Source organism: Uloborus diversus, chromosome 6 (assembly GCF_026930045.1).
Source record: "Uloborus diversus isolate 005 chromosome 6, Udiv.v.3.1, whole genome shotgun sequence".
NCBI classification, from domain to species: domain Eukaryota; kingdom Metazoa; phylum Arthropoda; class Arachnida; order Araneae; family Uloboridae; genus Uloborus; species Uloborus diversus.
In genome coordinates, this window is record NC_072736.1 from 84,033,200 (window position 1) to 84,052,167 (window position 18,968).

At 34.9% G+C, this 18,968-nt stretch overlaps 1 protein-coding gene across 1 annotated transcript in view; it reads right to left on the bottom strand.

Moving 5' to 3' along the window:
• LOC129224570 (ras GTPase-activating protein nGAP-like) overlaps positions 1 to 18,968 on the bottom strand; it is a 471,622-nt gene that overhangs the window by 354,857 nt on the left and 97,797 nt on the right. The window contains exon 2 of the mRNA XM_054859047.1: positions 5,689 to 5,831. Coding sequence (XP_054715022.1) covers positions 5,689 to 5,831 — 143 coding nt within the window. The remainder of the gene's footprint in view (positions 1 to 5,688; positions 5,832 to 18,968) is intronic.

An 18,968-nucleotide genomic window follows, 5' to 3' on the forward strand; every position in this document is an offset into this window, starting at 1 on the left:
GTCATGAACTTTTATATTACTGCGTAGACAATTTGGCTCGCAAAGTTAAGAATGTGTTACGAGACGGTAACACCCAGTTTCCTACCAGATGGTCGGTATCTAGGCTCTCACTGTGAGAAACTGCACGAGGAATTTATTTGGCTGAGAGCACCTGAGTCAAATAGGCATTTAAAGGATCTATTTACATACCGTACATGGTAAAAAATTCCAAAACGTGACTGGTAATTTTCATGGAACGTTTCGGGAATTCACAGGTTTTCACCAACTTCTTGTTAAAACTAAGTCACTTCGCCAAAAAGTGTCCCGAATTGCTCCAAGTTGCACGAATGCAGACTTCTCGCTGAAATCTTTTTAACAACCAGATCAAAGATTAACTGAACATATTTATTAAGCTTATCGGCTTAAGAGCGATTACGGCGCATCCAGGTTGACTAAGTTCCCAATGAGAGCGAATTTAAGTCTCCGGATTCCGAAGAAAGGGCAAGCAAGTGAAATGCTTGGTGCTTGCAATTATGTCTTAGCGGCGGCCCTAGTTGCAATAATGCTTTTGGAGCTTTCTTGGCAAATCAGGAAAGCGCTAAGCTACTACTTAAAACCTACTTAGGTTTTCTCTGCAGGTTCTAAAAACATGACTGGCTTTAACTGGAGATATTTCGATATTGTTTAGAAATATTTCAGAATGATTTCATGAATGTTACTGACTTTTTGTGGAAAACATTCCTGTTTTTTACAAGATATGTTACTGGCAGAAATTGGGTACATCAGCTGCCCATTATTTTCCAGGAACGTTCCTGAATCGTTTTTACAGTTGTATCATACACACACTGTAAAAAAAATTCGTAAAATTTACAGAAAAAAACTGTCAGCCAGGACGCCAGTTTTCTTCCGTTTATTTTACAGAAATCTTCCGTATTTTTATTATTTATTCAAGCTGATTTATTATTTTATGAAGATTAAAAAATGATACTATACTTTCATAAATCCATTTCAATATTTACTATACTACTACGAAATACATGTATACAAAGGTAAATTTCCGAATATGCCTCTGTAACAGATGACAAAAAAACATAATAATAAAATATTGATTAGGATGCAATGAAATGGAAGTTGCAAACGATTTAAGGCTTACTCGCTTTAAATAAATATAAGATCAAAAACTCGAGCACGAGAACCAAAATCCAAACACGCGGGCGAAATTTCGAAGATTCGAAGAAAAACAAAGTATAACCGGTTACAGATTCAAAAAAACAGAGAAATCCTGTATTTTATTACGAACATTTTTTTTCTGTAAAAAATACGGATAACTTCTTCAAAATTTACAGTTTTTTTTTACAGTGCATGACGCGACAAGGGCTCTGACGATTTTCTGTATCACGAAAACCCACCGACTGAACACTTGAACGCGGAAGAAATAAATAAATTGGAAGAAATAAATAAGCAGAAAAGTAAAAGGCCATATAATAACTTTAAATCGCACGAATTAGCAGAGAACTGCAGCTAACATGGTACTGACTGGGTTTAGTTTTCGAGGATTCCCTTTTCAACAGGGCCGGATTGCGCTCCTACTGAACTACATAGTGAGGATCAGCCCCTCCCCCAAAGGAATTGGACTTTTACATTTTTTGAACAAACACACAAAAAGCGGCACCTCGATAAATTAACGTAAATATTTATAATAATATTTTAACTAAAATGTTTCATTTCGGAAAACCATTAGCAGAATTCTTAAGTTATTTAGATGATTTTACACATTTTAGATTCAATCACTATTTTAACTATTCAAAAACAGCTTCACGCTTACCGAGGTAGATAAGAACACTCATCCATAAACTCATTTATTTTGCATTGAAAAACGCGTTCCTTGCAACGCCAAAACACGTGTCTGCAATTTGTGCTTTTTGATGTTTTTTTCTTATATTACTTTTTGGCACAAGTGTATTTATTTGTCTTAACTTATTGAGTTAATACTCAGTTCGTAAGACAATGAGGTCTGATATGAGCACATAAATCAGGAGAATTACGTTAAATGTACAGAAACAGAGGATCAACGATATGAATAAGAATGAAAAAATATTTGCGCAGATATAGGAGGTCCAGAGATTCTCTCCCAGAAAATTTTTAAAATTCGTTCCGTAAAGGAAAATTTAGCCGATCCTTGGTGCTGTTTAGGGAGGGGAGATTCGGAGGCTCCCCCGGAAATTTGAAATTGAAGTGTTAAAAACGTGATTGTAGGCCATACCTCTTTAATAATCGTGTAAGTGATGGATTCAGGGATTCTCCAACGGAAATTTCTTGAAGTTAAAGTTCCGAAAATTCAGCATCAGACTATCATTGATGATATTAACAGGGGCGTGAACGGGGGGGGGGGACAACTATCGACACGGACCCAAGCCTGAAAAGGGCCCAAAAGGGGCGAAATATACGTAGGGACGTAGGGGTAAATAATATGGAGGGAAATCCGTAAAAGTCATTTGTGACAGGTCCCAAAATTTCTGTGCATAACATTGGATATGGAAGAAAAAAGGGAGATTTGTAGACTATGACCAGGAATTTTTCGTAATTGAATTCCTGAAAATAAAATTTTAGACGATTTGAAATTTAAGTTCTAAAAATGAAATTTTCAATTTTAATTGGGAGGGGGGGGGGGGTTTAAGGGCTTCTCTAGGAAGTTTTGGACATTGAGGTCCTAAAATCGCAATTGTAGGACGTCTTTGCAACGTTTCGTTAAAAGGTTTGTCTCAGGAAAAGAAAAAATTTAGAAATTTATACTCCGAAAACACAATTTTAAAAGATTTTTAGGTATGTTAGTATGATGGGGCTAGGGTATTTTTCCCTCAAAATTTTTGCAAAGCTGAAAAAAAAAGTCTTAAGCAATCTCTAACTATGTACGAAGGCCCTCGCCCAGAAATTTTTACGAAATTAAGCTCCAAAACCCAATTTTAAACGTTTTAGGTTATGTTAGAGGGAGGGGGTTCGGGACGGGGACTTCCACTCTCCGGTTTCATGGCTTTATCTCACGCCACTCTTCTTTTATTTACTTTAAATAAAAATTTCATCGGAAACTCTACCTAGTTTTCCGTAGTGGAAATTTTTGAAACTGAATTTTTGGTGAAAGACGACTAGGTAACATATAGATTCTGAGAGTTACGCGTACTTCCTAACAATTGTGAAGCTCCCGCCCCAGGGGCGCCCATATGGGGGGAGGGGGCAAGAAGGGGTTCAAGCCCCCCCCCCCCCTAGAAATTAAAACTTCTATGATTTTAGTATTTTTTTTCTTTCTAAAATTGTGTAAAAGCATTTCTTCTCCAGCCAGTAATGAATAAGTTATTAAAAATGTCAAATTTTAACAACTCTAAATCTGTACGGAAATCGGTTTTCATGGGGAAAATGGCCTGCTCATGGGGAACATTAGCGGCGTACATATGTTTTTACTTTGGAGGGGGCCCAAAACCAAGATCAGCACCCCTCCCAACCCCCCTTTTTTTTTGCAATTTCCATTTTTATTGGAGGGGAGTGGCAACAGTGCCGTGATCACTTTTTTTTCGAGGTGGGGCAATAACTTCATATTGTCACTCAGTGGCGCAACCGAAAAAAAAGTTTTGGGAGGGCACTCTTAAAAAACTTCATTCCAACGAGGGGGGGGGGGGGGGTCTGAGGGTTTTTCCCCGGAAATTTTTTGAAATTGTAAACCTAAGAACGCAGTTTTAGACGGTCTCTGGTGATGCTACAGGGAGGAAAAACTCGGAGGGCTTTCAGCGAAAATTTTTAGAAATTGAAATCTTAAAAACGCCATTATAGACTATTTGTTGACGTTATTATAATGAAAAGAACGGGGCTTCTTTAAATTGCCAGACCGATTGATTAAAAAGAGAGAGAGCGCGAAATCCATCCCCCTCTGCTCAGTTTTTCGAAATTGAAGAGCTAAAAATGCAGTTTCAGATTAACTTCGATGATGTTATGGACAGGGCGGTTCTAGGGTTCCCCCCAAAAACTAGTTTGAAATTGAAGTCCTAAAAGACGAAGTTTTACAGAGATATTCAGTGACATTGGTGAAGGGATTTAAATGCTCTCCACTTTTCGAAATTGTAGGTTTTTCATTTTCAGATTTCATTCGGGAGGAGTCTGAGCCTCGTCCGAAATTTTTCGTAATTGAATTCTTAAAAACGTGAATGTGGATCCTATTTGGAAACGTTAGCGGTTTTAGTAATGTTAGTGTGATTACCTGATGAATAGTCAGCAACTTTTGAATTTTTTTATTTTAAGGTTCTTTTCAAAAGCAATTCAGATTTTTTCTTAACACTAGGCAATTTTTGGAAAGGAAGATAAAGTCCTCCCCTGAAAGGTAAAACTCAATTTCAGGTTATGTTTGGAGACGTTTAGAACTAAAGAGTGGTTAGGGATCTGCCTCTGAAGGGCTCAGAATTCGGTGGGTTGTCAGTTAGTTTAGGTAGTAGTTTATAGGAGAGGAGGCATCGACTTGAAATGTGATTAAAAATTAAGAGATCGTATATAATTAGTTATGCATTAAAATAATTTGTCGTACATTATTTAAAATCTGTGTTTATTTAATAATTGGGTGTTCAGTTTAATTGAATTTTGTACTGGAACTGTAAAATAAATTTGATTTATAGGTTTGGAAAGGAAATTGTATGTAAATGTGATCAATTATTTTTTGCTTTTTAGTTCCTGGGTGTTTTTTTTTAAAGGTTTTTTTTAATTATTTTTTTTTAAATAATTGGTCGTAATCTTAGTGAAGGGATGTTGGTTCGGAAACCTTCCTCCAGAAATGTTTTGAAATTGACGGTCGAAAAGTGCCTAAATAAATGCATTTTTAGGACATCAATTTCCATTATTACTCCAATCGAACAACTAAAACTTATTTTAATTTTCTTGCAGGGGACGAGAGTTAAGGAGGGAAGCAATTTGAAGACCCTTCCAGATTGACTAAGAAAAAAAAAGGGGGGGGGGAGAAAGAGAGGGGAACTTAATTTGCTAAGCAATAAACTGCATCTGTTAAATATTTTTAATTTAAAGATTTCTTTTTGAAATAATCGAGTTTTTTTTTACCAACATTATTCGCTTTTCTTTTTGTAAAATAACTTCGTTTTCCCTAGACACGTTCTTTTCTTGAGTGAGGGGTAAGGAGCCCCTGACCCCTTCTGAACACCATAGCATTACCTGGTGCCTTCCAACGCAGGGTTCCCAAACTTTAACAATTTGCAGCACCTTTTGAAAGGATTAGAATTTTCTCACGACACCCTAGTCTATTTTTATATTCTATATTTTGTTGCTATTGGTACTTCCCGGTACCCCTCACCTCGTTCTGTGGCACCCAGTTCGGAAATCCCTGGTTTAACGAGTTATTATTAGTACTATCATTATTTTTTCATTCATTTATTTATTTATTTATTTATTTTGCAGCCTAAAGTTTGGAAATTATTTGTGAGCAAACTGAAACCAAAAAATAACTACTTTTAGTTAATTTTTTTCCAGATTTTGGAGGGGGCCCGGGCCCCCTCAGCCCCTCCCTTATATACGCCCTTGGGGAACATATCTGAGCTCCTTAAAATTTTGCATAAGGGCGCCCATACGCCCCCCCCCAACCCCCCTCTGAATACGCTCATATAGTAGACATGTGCTTTTATTCTGCAGTTTCAAAAAAATAAAAACACAAGTGGGACTCACGCTCATCTCTTCAGTTGGAAAATGAGTGAAACTTCTCTCATCTTGCAGCAATACGCAATAATACGGTTTCCAAGCAACAGGTTGAGTTTTACTTTGCTGGCGCCATCTGTTGTTTTTCAACCGAACGACTGGTGGTTCCTTATCTGAAATTTAAAGAGAAAAAAAAAAGATGATTCACTTTTTGTACGATGAAATTTTTAATGTGTACTGAAAATGAAAATTCATCAAACAAATAAATCAATCTCCAGTTTATCTGTACATGCAGATGAATTTTCAGACGCTTCAATGATGATAAGAATAAATATGAATAATATATGGCGGTAAGGAATTTTATTGATTAAAAAATAAATACAAAAGATATTTTGCTTTAAAAAATGAAAGAATATTTGAAATATGTTTTTTTTTTCAAAATATAATTTGAAGTTAATCCAAGGTTTTAAACACAATAAAAGTAAGTAAAACTTTCAACTTCTCCGCTTCTCCATATACTTCCAGATTTAAAACTAAAAAGCATCACATGGGGACATTTATTAGAAGTATGCTTTCCTAACTAAAAAATAGTACGCCTGTCCTGTATTTATCAAGAAGAAATGCATAATTTGGACGAACCCAGATATAAGAGAATCTGTAAAATGTACTTTTCAATTACAAAACTGTTTAAAACAAAGTTTGAAATAAAAAAGTAGCTCTGATATTTATTTAGTTTATTTTCATTTTTTAATGCAGTTTTGACTAAGTAAAGGCGTAAAAACATTTAAACACATTAAACGTCCGTAACGTTTTAGGTGAAAAATATACTTTTCATGAAGTTGTGGTGCCGCCTGGTGAGATCAGAAAGAATTTCTTCGTAATAACATATTTTTTTTAAATGGAAAATCTAGTAAGGGGTCATTTATTAATTACGTAAGGGTTCTGAGGGGGAGGGGGGTTGAAAAAAATCTCTACATACCTTTATTTGGGGGGGGGAGGGGAAGGGTCAGATCCATTCTTACGTAATATTTATCAAGTCGAAATTTTGTATTAGAAATCGCGCGGTCAAGTGGTTTGGCAGGGATCATTATTTCATATGCTTCTGGAAGGTAAAAAACGTATTAGGATTAGCTTTTTTTTTAAACTTGTTTTTCAAAGAATGAATAGTGTAAAATACAAAAAAAAATCGCACGGTGTATGGTATGTCTTATTACTTTCTTCTATATCTAATATATAGAAGAAAGTATTGGATTCGTGCAAATTTTCGAATTTCGAATTTTGACGGATTCGAACGTTTTGAGGTGTGCTGAGTCCATTTCGACCATTTTTGGAAAATGTCTGTCTGTCTGTGTGTGTATGTATGTGTGTGTGTGTATGTATGTGTGTGTGTGTATGTATGTGTGTCACGTCTGTGTGTGACCAGTTTTTTGTGGCCGCTCTACAACAAAAACTACCGCATGAAATCGAACGAAATTTAGTACACATATGTGCCCCTATGTGAACTTGTGCCCATTAGTTTTTGGCGCGAATTCCTCCAAGGGGGGTGGAGCAATGGGACGTTTTTCGAGTTACGCGTGCTTGCTATTCCTCAGGAAGTAACTGGCGGAATCAAACAAAATTTGGTCCATATGTTGGTATTAACAGGAACAGGTGCTGATTCGATTTTGGTGTCAATAACTCAAACGGGGGTTGAGCTATAGAACGTTTTTTGTCGTCAATTGTGACTGCTGTATCTCAAGAAATAATGAACGGAATGAAAGAAAAATTTATCGGCAAGTAGCCCTTAGTGGGTATAAGAACTGATTTTATTTTTGTGTCAACAGCTAAAAAGGGGGTAGCGCAATCACCCGTTCTTTTTTTCCATTGTGAGTGCCCTATCTCAAGAAGTAATGCTACGTTCTGGTTGAAATTTGGAATATATGTGAATCCATATGTAAACAGGCTTAGGTTCAATTTTGACGCCGATCGCTCCAAGAGGTGTTGATTTTTTTTTTTTTTTTTTTTTGTTTTTTTTTTGCGAATAAAAATAGCTTTATTAATGCAACAATAAGAAAGATAAATCGTAATAGATTGTCGTCTGCGTATTTCTCGTGATTTTAATTGTATGGAAATGATCGGAAATATTATCCATAGACTAATAATAAGAGTAGACCGAGCTTTCTCATTCTTGCTGATAAAGAAAATTGGTTCATAGATGTATCATGTGACTAGTGGAAGGGCTTGGCGAAGACTTTGGCAGCATGGTTGCTAGATGGCAGCATTATCTATAGTTTAGCACTCGACATGTATTTTAAGACAATGTGTTTTCATTAAGAAAAACTTCCAGGTGCAGAGATTGAATTGTTTTTCTTTTAGTTATGCATTATTTTGACATTAGTACTAGTTTTTGATCAGTTTTCGGTAACTTATTTCATTTGGAGCTGTCAGCGTTGGCGTGAACGAAATGGCGTTAACGTTTTGCGTTAACGCAAAAATGTACTAATCGGTATCTTAAATTGAAACTGTGGGTAAAAATCTTACCGTTTGCTGATTCTTCTTGGTCGCTTGCATCTTTTATTGCTTAGAGAGTTTTTGAAATTGACTAAAGAAAATGCACAATGCTATCTAAACGAAAAACTCACTATATTAACAAAATATTTACAACTTAGAATAACAAATTTACAAACCGGACTCCATAAAAGATCATTCTTCCGTGTTCCATCAATTCTATTTATTTTATTTCGCGCTGGCGTTGATCGTCTGCTACGATTAACACCCGCTGTTGCTAGGATATCCACCAGTCACATGGTTTGGTTTATGAGCAGCAAAAGGGTTGCCATAGCTCGGTCTACTCTTATTATTAGTCTATGATATTATCTCAATGATTTAAAATTTTTAACTGTTGCCATCTTATGTTTGTTAATAAATAAAATATTTGTAATTAATTCAAGTAAGGCTTTTAAAGTAACTTTCAATTTTCGCTCTTTGCTTTGCTTTTACAATAATTCAGACATTGGGATGGTCGTCAAGTTTTTGCATGTGTAATTTTGTTTTTGTTAGGAATATTGCTTCCTCGTCAAGCATGGGGAGGGATCAGAAAAAGGAAAAATATAGAAGAAAGTTTCGTGATGGCCACAACATACTAGTTTTTAATTAGTATCGCATCATATACAAAAAATATTTGTCGAAAAAACATTCAGTCTATACTTCTTTTAGTAAATATTTCTTTGCACAAAAAAGGTTTAAAATCTTTTTTGATAATAGTGACATTTATAACGATTCCAGTGACGTAAGATTCGTTATTTTATTATTGTGACAAACGAAATGGAATCTTACGTAGGATGGGGGGGTTGGAGTCAAAAAATCTTACTAACATAAGGGGAGGGGGGTCAAAAATTGCCAAAATCGTCCTTACGTAATTAATGAATGGCCTCTTACTTTCAATCTTGTGTTTGAACTTCAGTGCGTAGTCTTTAAGAAACTCATTTTACGACTTTTTTCAAAGACTTTGAGAGTAAAAATAATAACTTGCGACTGATACATTCAATTTGTCAGCGAGCACGAAACAGTTATGAAATAAAATTTATCGTCGGTATTCTGTCTACTGGTCAGATGAAAAGGTTTAGAAGCATTTGGGGTTAGGTTCTTCGGATCATGTTGTAATATCTTTAGAAGCGAGCCCCCGCCCCGCCTCAATTGGAACTTGTTCCTTTTTTTAAATCGAAATTTAAAGAAGAATGATTAATTTTTCAATATATCATTGAAAAATTGTCCCCCTCTTTTTTTTTTTGGCTTTTTTTTGCATACTATACCAGTAAAAAATTGCACAAGGCGAACTTTGTTACGATCTTTGTTCGAAGTTTATTATTTAGCAATTACAACACGGTTTAAAATTGTTTTTAGATTTTACCAAAATTCGAGACACACCTTGATATTTAAATAGCTTGAACTGGGTGCCTTCACCAAAAAATAAGTCTTTCTTTTTTTTTTTTTTTTTCGTTTTTGCCAAAAGCACTCTTTGCAAAATGCGCAAACATCCTTTTTGAGTTAAAGCGCATCATTAATTCACGAGACAAATACATTTTCTATCAGACCAGCATTTTGCAGAAAAACAAATTTCAATTTAACGAGAAAGGCTGAAATACACCAAGGATATTTGAAATAATCCCCCCCCCCTTCCCATCCATCAAAGGGTGATGGCGCACCTACTCAAACGCTATAAAAAAACCCTGCCACCAGAACGAGAGCCCACTAAAATGATACCAAAAACCCTCTCAAACTACACCCTCTAAAAATAATTTTAATGGCGCAGTCTGTCCCCCCCCCCCCCGGTGTGTGAATATTTCTGTTAACCAATCAGAAGTTCGCACGTTTGACGCAAGTTCGAATTACTTTTAGAATAATTACTATTAGTATCCTTTATTGGAAGGTTCTACTGTATGATGCTTTCAACAAAAAATAAATAAATAAATAAATAAAATAAAATAATAATAATAATAATAATAATAAATAAATAAATAAATAAAATAAAATAAAGTAAAAAAAAAAAAAAAAAACAAGAACAGCAACAGTTAAGAAGAAAAAGTGTCAAAATGCTCAACATTCGGGGTGAAAAAAAAAAGAGTGTTTCAATCGAATATAGGATTGGGAAAGGCAAGAGTCTGGCTATGATTAACTTTGGACCAGGGTCTGAGCTTGCACTCAGCCCCTCCTCCCTCCCCTAAATCAACCCCTCAATCCCTGGTTGTTTCGTTCGTTTTTGAAGTGACTTATTTACTCTTTGCAGAAATTGCTAATTTGAAAATAAGTAGTATGGATATACGTATCGTATAACAATACTTTCGATCTTTTGTTAAAATAAATAAATAAATGCTTGAAAATGTTTCAGTAATTTTTCTGGTGGAAATTACAAAATATACTTTACTACGATTATAATTAATATATCGCGATTTTGGGGTCTCTTCAGATTTAAGGACGCCGTGCTCTGACCAGGGGTCCCCTGAACCTAAATGTTTTAGGAAGGAAAGTACAGTAGGACCTCGTTTTACGTGGGTTTATTTTATGCAGTTTTGATTATACGCGGTTTTCGATTTGACACCTTTATTTTATTTTACGCGGATGAGTTTCGGTTTTACGCGGATGCAGCAATGCAAATATAAAAATTTTACCACGTAACAACTGCATCTTGGCGTGCTGATAATCGAGCTTGGACCACTAGACATCTTATGCGATTGGTTCCAGAGCTCTTTCCAGAAGTAAAGTTATTAAACTCACACAGATCAGAACTCACTGAAAGAAGAGCTTTTTTTTAGGCTTGACAAAGGAGGCCAAAACCAACAAAGCTACCGACGTCGGTGACGCACAACCAAAAACGTTCACATTGAACGTTTTGAGCCATTCCTAGACAATAGAAACGATCTTTCTGGTTTGTTAGTGAAGGAAGATTCTATCATGGAAATGGCGCAAGTGGTCATGGATGCGTTAATGCTCTGCAAAGAATTAAAGAGAAAAATTTTTAATGACTGCCAAAAGACTATCATAGCCAGCTCCTCTTTATAAATAGAACACGAAATTAATTTATGTTTTCTTTATGCATGTTGTGCATAAAAGTTATATAAGTACACATTAAACTTATTATACAATTAGTCATTACTAGAATGAACTATTTTGTTTTCTACGGAACCAAACCCCTATTTTAACTCTATTATTTTAGGTCCCAATTTACGCGGTTTCGATTTACGCGGCATTTCCGTGGAACGTAACCCCCGCGTAAAACGAGGGTCTATTGTACTCAATTTGTCGAATGGTTGTCGGATGATGATAATTTTGCTGATTGAATCTCCAAATTTTTCCAAATAGAACTGCAAATTTTAGCGAATAGAACACAAAATTTCGACGAATGATGATAATTTTGACAAATAATTATTTTTTGGGAGGTCACAGTGGCCTCCTGCGATCTCCCACCGGGGCGTTCCGCGTTCCCATGAGATGATGAGACCCTGGGGAAAGAACAAACTACGGAAGATATTAGAATTGCAAATTAGATAGCACTGAAGAAACGAACCACAAAGAAGCACACACTGAATGCAAAGATAAATGTTAAATTATAGGCTAAAAGCCGCGCTTGTCGAGGAACGGATGGTACATCGTGAAGTAAGACCTTCAATGGTAAATGAAAGGAACACACAAATTTGAAAGTAATGCAGTTGAAAAATAAGCAATATACGAACATTGTAGCAAGTTTTGATTGATGTTCCATGCGCTAATCCGACTGTAAAATGGCTATGCAAAACAAGTTTGCACGTCTTGTAGATCTAAAAGCCCTGAACCGTAGAATAAGTAGCGACACGTCCGCCATCTTGGGGCTAAACGATGTTTTCTTCCTATATCTGCTATGGTAAAGTAACGTGTTTTGCTTCTTGTTTGTGATGCTTCTTGACCGGTAATTAACGTGGAGTTAATAAGAAACCACTACCAAGAAGCAAATCAAAGATACTTCACCATAGCAGTCATAGGAAGAAAGCGTCGTTTAGCGCTAAGATGGCGGGCGTGTCTCTTCTCATTTTACGATTCAGGTCTTTATGTACATAGATCAACATAAAAAGTAAATTGTGCATCTTTTGTTGATAGCAGATGCTTTGAAGATATTTTTTGAACAGTAACTTTTCATTTATTATTCAGTTATAAATGTGTGAGGTTTCAAAAGAAAAGTGGCAAAAACAATGCTTTGGTCATGCTTAAAATAAAGAAACAATAGAAATTGAGAAAAAAATGTAGTCTCAAGCTAATACACTAATTTGAACACGTGCAGCCGCAAAAGTCCGAAAGCCGTTTAATATGCATATAACGTAGCTAATCTTCAGCAGAGGTGCCCACCTAGGGGAGGGGGGGGGGTGTCATGGCCATTTCCTGATCAAAAAGATTGGCAATGAGGTCATAGGGCTGTTCTTTCTAGAGCGTAGACTTAGTTCTAGACACATAACACTCTATAGCTTAACATAATAGTGCCCAATTTACGGTCCCGCAGACAAGATGTGGCCCGCGAAGCCGATCCATGTATCCTGCTGATATATTCAATGCTACAAATCGAGAAATATAGCCTGAAACCTTCAAAAACAAGGTAGGCAAGGTATTCAATATCACGAATGATTGTAGCAAATTTGAAGTCAGATTGTTAGAAATTAGTTTCTAATAAGCAGATGGGAACATCGTACCAATAAAATAAGCATGTAGTAATTATAACAATGAAGAAGGGCTCGGGGACATCGTACCAATAAAATAAGCATGTAGTAATTATAACAATGAAGAAGGACTTGGGGCAAAAAAGTGATAAGCCACAAGGAGGGACTTTTCTATTAGAACATTTTTTTCTCATAACTAAAATTGAAATAAGCATAACAATGTATTATGTCATTTGGAGAAAAACATATCTGGTTTTAGTATTGCAGAATATAGAATGTCTAATACCTTTGAAAAATTCCACAACTATTTTTTATGTGTAGGAAATTGCCCAACTGAAAAATTCACATCATGATGCATATCACATTCTTAGTTTATAATTATTTCCTCTTCGTTTTCCTAGTTATCAATAAAAAACATTTAAATTGTATTTTAATTTCATATGTGTTCTGGTCCATGAGATTCATACGTGTTAGTTTGAAAGGATAAACATTTTCTGCAACGCATATTTAGAATTGCCATTCTTGAACTTTTTATGCAAATGCTTTCGGCTTTCACTAAAAGTGATGCATCACTTTTGATAGCTGATGTGATGATGATGATAGTGATGAATATTTTTTCCGTGGCTTGCTTCCGATAACTTGCTAACCACAAAACATTTACTTCCAAATACTCCTTTTTTTAACCTCTCGAAAACTGATGATTTTTTTACACATCTATATCGCAGCCTATTACCACTAATCATTTTAATTAACTTGCCAAACGGTTCCGCGATCACGTTACAGGCAATTACTTCTCAAAGCGACAGCCATCATTTAACATCCTTCTACTGTGGCATAAATTTGTGTGTGTCAAACTCTTATTTATATTCATTCCCCAGTGGAATACCTCAATTAGCGAGTCGGGGCACGTTTCTTTACGTTCACTACCGTCACAGATGCGTTACTGTGGGTGTTAATTATGCATGGCCACGCCTCTAACCCCGCCCCAAAAAGAATCCGTTGACATAAGACTTTTAAAAACAATGGATGACTGTGCATTGAGTAGGTATGCAACAGTTTAGAAAGAGAGGTAATTACTTTGCGTGGAAAAATGATTTTGTTAAAAAGTTTTTATTTTGGTATATTTTTAAAATTTTAGAACACCTGGATTGTGGAAGGTAAAGAAACTGCTGTGATACGCTAATATAAATTTCATCTTCTATCGCTATGTCAAATAAAAACACCAAAGACAAAAAGATATTGAACTTTTTCGTGTCTTCCCTTTAGGAATGAAAAGTGCCATTAGGTCAGTCATTTGAAAAAAATTTCGGGGGGGGGGGGGGGGGTGGAGGGCAAAAGGTAAGTACTCAATGTATTCTATAGTGAAAAAATTAAAATACATGCAGAATGCTTAGTAACAAGAAGTTTTTAAAGTCCAGGGCAGGGACAACTGACTTCCCACCCCTTGATAGCCCATCACGGATTAGGAAGGCATGCCGTGTGAAGACAGGGTGGATTTATACATGATCAGTATTTTTTTCAGACTTTTTTCTCCGGGGGAGGGGGCACTTGGAAAGTTTGGGGAAGGGGGGAATGCGTATTTAAGGGGGCGGGGCACTTTAAGAGTTCGGAGGGGGTAAAGGGTGTATTTAAGGAGTGAGACACGCAACCCTTCTCCCTCAGAAATAAATTCAAAATTATCAACTCTGAATAAACTTTGTGAAGTTACCTTCATGTTTGGTTTGCCCGCAAAATCTCTGTATGCGCTTACGGGCCGGACAATATGAGTTTTAAAAAACACTCCTGGTTCCCCCCCAAAAAAAATGTAACAGATCAAACGACTGACAGTATTGCAATATTATGAAAAACAAAATTTTTATTGGAAAATACAAAAAAAAAAGTAATTCGAACCATTTTTTTAATCATTAAAATGTATACAAAATCAACCCAAGCGAGAAAAATATTATCAAGTTTCATATTTATGGAACTTGCAAATGCATAAGAAAACTTTAAATTTATAAAACACGCAAGAAAGCGTGAATATCATGTAATAACAATTATTTAAAATTAAGCACATTTACAGAAACAAATATTCGTTGAACTGTTCCTTCTGAAGTCGAATTTTGTTTCATTAAATTGTCTTACAATTCCTAAAACTGACAATATCATGAAATACAAAACACTCACTAAGTTTCAAGGGAAAAAAAAGACAAGTAAAATGATTAGATCCCGGATTAGGTGCATGAAAAAATGCATGCATATACAGGCACTAAAAATACTTAAGATATTCACTAAAAGCTAAAAAAAAATATACGCTAAAAAACTTTTGTGAAGAAAGAAGTGAAGAAAAATCTTATGAAAAACGCAGTAATATGCATTAAAAAAAAAGAAAGAAAGAAAAAAAAAGCCGTTTTTATGCATCTGCACTAAACGCCAAAATTAGCCAAAAACGCCATAATATTTTTCAATAACTGACATTAAATACAATAATTTTCAACAATTTATGATGATTTTTTAAGTAAGATTAGTCTTCGTCGCTGTCTTTATTCACAAAGGCACTGACTTTTTCATCAATGAACAGACGATTCAAAGTTTCAGCAAACTTTGCTATTTTTGCCAAATATTGAGCATGAGGGAGGAAATATATGATCGCAGCAATGTATAGGCAATGACAGTGCACTTAGTCATGCTCGAAAACGCACGGCCGGGGAATGCGGAGCAAAATAATTTTTTGCGGAGCTGCGGGGTTTCGCTCTTTCTGTGGAGCAACTCCGCAAAATGCGGAGCAGTTGGCGATCCTACTAATGTCAGTTATTTAAAAAAAAATTATATTAAATGGTATAAATAAATTACTTTAATATTCAAAGTTTTTGCCTTTATTGGATGCAGATCGAAAAATTATTCAAAATAGCGTGCACAAATTAAATAATCGTCTTTATTAACAATTTAGCTTTTTTACATTCCTAATAGCTTCATGAAGGATATGTCTTAGTTTTTTTACGGTGTTTTTTCTCTAGTAAAATAGTCTTTTCGAAGTTTTTTTTCTTTCATTTTCCTTTTTCACTTAGCAGACGATTTATTACTGACTTAGCTGAAACGATTTTTTTTTTTCGGAATCAAAAATATTTAAATTTTTTAAACGCAAAATGATGGGGGAGAAAATACTTTTTAATTTTTTTTTGTGCTGTTTAATTTTTTTCGTGTGAATTTTTTAAAGTGCTGTTCCACCACTTTAAAAAATTCGAAAAAATTCCTGAGTGTAGAGGAGTATAAAAAACATTTTCTGACAAGATTTGGTGAGTGACACTTTTCAGAAAGGTATTGAAAAAAAATATTTAAATCTTATTTCCGCCGCCAAAAATCGGCTTTTTGTTTAAAAATTATGACTATATAATAATTTTTCATGTATTTTATTCCCAAGAATAAGGGGGGAAATTACCATTCATTATTTTTGAATTTTACTATGAAAAAAAAACTAAAATCAAGAAAACAGGTATTTTTAAAAAAAACTCGAAGGTCGATTGAGATAAAGAGCTGAAAATTCAGTTCAATTATTTTTATTCGACACCAAAATGATCCTCCGAGTGCGAGCCGGCTACGGCCGTTAAGTGTTTTTGTATCATTTGCCGCAATAAGTTTCATTTGATACTTTTTTTTTTAAAAGCCTCGAGTTTTTTGTGGAGCTCCATGTGTCATGGGAGTTAGGCAGCGCACAGTTTGGAGAAAGGAATACGAGTCTACAGACTATTAACTGCTGCTGAAAGACAGAATTTCCTTAATTTTGACATTCATTAAGCAATAGTGACAGTTGTAAAAGGTCAAAAAGGAATTGGAAATCTTCTCAAGAATTCTTTTAATCGAAATATTGTTACACTTGCTTTTTCACAACACAAGGAAGAAAACTTACAACTATGTTGCATTTGATTAGAGTCATGCATGCGCGTTACATTTTTGGATAAAAAAATTAAATGAATTCAAGTTATGTAAAAAAAAAAAAAAAAACTCGACTTTTTGGGGCTGGCCTTGAAATAGTGGATGCGACGAAAAAAGTTCCCCATTCTACTTGCAGCCGCTGAATTACAAAATACATAAACAACTTGATAAATATCGGTTTGAATCGGTTTCACTATGAATTTCCGAAACATTACAACAAACGTAGTGCATTTTGGACTCTCACAATCGGTAGTGGCGTAGTGGTAAACTAGTGAATCCCTCTCAAACTGCGTGGGTGGTCAGATGGGTGTAAGCAATAAATGCCACTCGCTAAGTGGAAAAACGTCCATTACTTCTGTAAATTGCAGTAGTAAATGAAGTAAACATCTACGCAAATAGCAATCGAATGGGAATATGCATTACAATAAACTCCTGGTGGTCTTCGTCAAAATGCTCGGGACAAATTTTGAAAGTTTTTTTTTCGCTTTTGTCATGAATACGAGTATGGATCCCAAACATGATTTATCAAAGTGTCAAAATTAAAATAAATTCAAGCACAATTTCTCTTCATGTTCTAATAGTTACTTCAGATTTTTGAGCATAGTATAAGTTTTTTTTTTTTTTTTTGTAGCAAATTGAAATCTCTTGACGGCGTGCCTAAATAATACATTCGAGCTAATACATAACAGAGTCTAACATTGGCGTGGTCCTGCCACCAAAAGAGTTAATAAATAAAGCGAGGCAAAATGAAAAAGCGAGGCAAAGTGAACTGGCAGAACATTTACCCTGTTTTCTAGCGTCACCTGTCTGGTAATATTTTAATTATGTAGTAGCACATGTAGGCTCTTCCAGCCACGAAAAAGTTACCTTTGAAGATCAAAGTATATGATAATGCAAGTCGTTTTTAAAGCTTGATAATGATATTGTAATATTTTGTTGTAAGTTAAAAATTATTTTTGTTTTGTTTTGTAAATTTATTGTTATAAACACTTTAAATATTAATTGAGACCAACTAGTATTTGGAGCAATATTTATTTATTTAATATTAAGCTTTTTCTTATTTAAATGTTTTGTACACAAATTCAAATGTAAGCGGGTAAAGTGGACAGGGCAAAGTGAAATTGTATAACTTGTTACCTTATTCAATCATCATTATATCTCTTACGTTTCATTTATAAATTAATCCATTTACTTTTCTTCATTAAATCATTTACTTATTTATTCGTTCACTCACTTATTTTTTTATTTATTCATTATTTTATTCTCTCAATTATTTTTCCGCACACATTAATCAATTTATCTATTTATTCTTTCATTTATCATTTATTCAAAAGCATATAGTATTTTATTAACCAAATAAAAATATTTCATGAGCAAAATATTGTAACGGATTCGGTGCGACTTCCACTTTCTTGAAATGAAAACACAGTTCTTGATAAAAACACAGGAAATTTATTTACACTATGTACAGGAAAGATCGTCAACAACTGCTAAATTATTCATCAGCAATTAAGCAATTATCACACAACACCGTAAACTCAACGTTTACACACGTATTTACTTCCAAATACGAAAACAACACAGCGAAATGCCTCGCTATAAACAGAGCTAATGCACACTCTCAGTCCGGAATCTGAATCGAAACTCTCTCCCCTCTCCAGCGTAACCGTTTATATACACACCGAAAAGAGAGATCTCAAATATTCCAGAAAAAGCTACAACGTTCTACAACTACACTTTCATTGATAAAATCAGTGAATGAAATAAGAAAAAAAAATAGGGGGTTGTATACTTTAGCCATATGTTAAGGGGTTGTATATTCATTACGGGAAACTATTTACAGGTTACGTTACTACATTAATTACTATTTACAGAATTTGTAACATTGCCCCCTTCCCAAGGACTGTACGTCCCGGGCAGTACAATCCCCAGAAAGGGTGCAAACACAAGTCTATCACAAGTTCACAAATACACACATTAATTAATAACTAACAGATACAGAAAACAAAATAATAACAAGAAATATTACTAAACATTAAAAGCAAAAATTATCTACAACTTTTATGTTATCAACCATGGTTGTTTACGTAATACTCATGAACTATGGCCATAGTATGGGGCTAACCGATCATAATGTACAACCCTAGGTTTTGCATTAGGTGATTTTTGGATCCTCACTACGACGTCATTTAGTCGGTTAAGGACTTTGTAGGGTCCATCCCAATGCGACTGCAATTT